The sequence below is a fragment of the Macadamia integrifolia genome, unplaced genomic scaffold, assembly GCF_013358625.1.
Source record: "Macadamia integrifolia cultivar HAES 741 unplaced genomic scaffold, SCU_Mint_v3 scaffold2125, whole genome shotgun sequence".
NCBI lineage: Eukaryota > Viridiplantae > Streptophyta > Magnoliopsida > Proteales > Proteaceae > Macadamia > Macadamia integrifolia.
Window position 1 is genome coordinate 60,501 of NW_024868527.1, and position 2,100 is coordinate 62,600.

The 2,100-nt window shown below is 36.8% G+C and overlaps 1 protein-coding gene across 1 annotated transcript in view; it reads left to right on the forward strand.

Annotated features, from left to right (window-relative positions):
• The first annotated feature begins 857 nt into the window (after positions 1-857).
• The window catches only part of LOC122065810 (L-galactono-1,4-lactone dehydrogenase 2, mitochondrial), a 9,234-nt gene continuing 7,991 nt past the window's right edge, over positions 858-2,100 (forward strand). The window contains exon 1 of the mRNA XM_042629660.1: positions 858-1,774. Coding sequence (XP_042485594.1) covers positions 1,088-1,774 — 687 coding nt within the window. The 5' untranslated portion in view covers positions 858-1,087. The remainder of the gene's footprint in view (positions 1,775-2,100) is intronic.

Genomic DNA, 2,100 nt, shown 5'->3' on the forward strand with positions numbered 1-2,100 from the left:
AAAAAAAAAAAAAAAAAAAAAAATAATGAGAAAATATATTTATTAAAAAATATAAGGATAATTGACATCATTTCCACGAAGTTCATAAGATCTTCTTCCTAGTCTAGCACTATTAGCGAGTCAAACATACTTCGCATTGCAGAATTAGATGTGGTACGTCTATAATAATTCGAGACAAAACTGAGGTTCAAATATATTTCCCAAAAATATGAGAATCACATGGATTGAGTAGCTCTGAAGTATAGAAAAAAAAATTTATAAAATAGGAAAAGAGTATAGGAAAGGAAAAACTTGATCTGTTTTTATATGTACAATACATAGTAATTTTTGGAATTTGGATCAGTGAGAAGAAAATATTTGACCACAGTTAAACTTTCCACATTGTATTGACAGAATTGACAGAATAATTCTATCTAAACTGTAAAGCACCTCTTCCACATCAGGATCCTCCATCCTCTTGTATGCAAAAAGGTTAACCATGAATGCAATCCACAATTAAATTGGTTTTTGAGGTTTTGTTCTGATGCCCATGTTAGAAATATACTGAAGATTCCCTCTCTTTGCATGTATTATTTGAATGGCAAATCTACTTTGAGCTTTCAAAGCCATCTTTTTGGCTTTTTGCCACAAATATGTACCATTAGAAGTCCTAGATGATGAACAATTAATAAATATATGCACTTCTTTTCACTACATTTTAATGGATCCAAACAAAAGATGATCTACTGGATTTTCTTGTGAAGTAAGCTTAATTACCTTAAAGAAACTTACAGGATCACAAGGTCAAAAGATCTAAAATCTTTGACTTTATATATTTTACTCTTTAACCTACAAGAGCTGACTCAGTGGTGTCTTAAGCCCATTTTGGTTTTGGTAATTATGAAGATGGAGAGCCATGGGGGTTTATGGCTGAAGAAAACTGTCAAAAGCACTTGACTATTGCTCCATAACAAACCAAAGCAGCTTTCTCTCAATTTCTTCACTCTCTGCTAGAGAATTAAAGAATGAGTGAAGTGTGATACACAAAAGGAACCATTTCTCCTCTGCTCTGAAGAACAACCCAAGAATAATATAGAAACCCAGAAGAATGTTTCGAGCATTCAATCTGAGGCGTTCTGCCCAGACCTTACTCCAACAACGATGTTCTTCAAAACCCACTTCGCTTTCAAACTTTGAGGCCATGAAAACACTCATTTCGGCTCCTCAGAAGCCTTTCAACATAAACCCTAATCCCAATTTCATTCGTTCATTCTGTTCTTCTCCATCCTCTTCTCCTGTTTCTGATGCCGAAATCCGCAAATACTTGGGCTACTTCGCACTTCTTCTTGGCTGTGGTATCGCCACTTATTACTCATTCCCATTCTCTGATGATGCCAAGCACAAGAAAGCTACGCTCTTTCGGTACGCGCCGTTGCCGGAAGATCTCCACTCTGTTTCAAATTGGAGCGGGACCCATGAGGTTCAAACTAGGGTTTTTCTGCAACCAGAGAATATTGAAGAGTTGGAGAAGATCGTGAAGGATGCGAATGAGAAGAAGCAGAAGATTCGTCCTGTTGGTTCTGGGTTGTCGCCCAATGGTATTGGCTTGCAGAGAGGTGGAATGGTGAGCTTGGCTTTGATGGACAAAATTTTGGACGTTGATAAGGAGAAAAAGACTGTGAAGGTTCAAGCTGGAATTAGAGTTCAGGGGTTGGTTGATGGGATCAAGGAGCATGGGCTCACGTTGCAGAATTTTGCCTCTATCAGGGAACAACAGATTGGTGGGATCATTCAGGTGTCTTTTTAATCTTATATCTTTGTATTTGAAATGGACTTACTTTGTTGTGGGTTGATTTATAGTAGCTATCGTTTTGGGTTCCCCATCTGTTGACAAACCATGGCAATTTGATGTCTTAACAAGATATTTTGATACTCTGTTTCTCCAGCTACAACATCATCTTGGATTTTAATTTAAAAGCTATGTTTGGACTAATTATTGTTATTTGATTATGGTGTGAATGGATTTCACATTTTGGCTACGCACTTGCCAAGTGACTATGTTCACCTGTATGTCAGATTTGAACCCAACATGTTTGCCCTTTTTTTTTGGTTTTTTTTTTT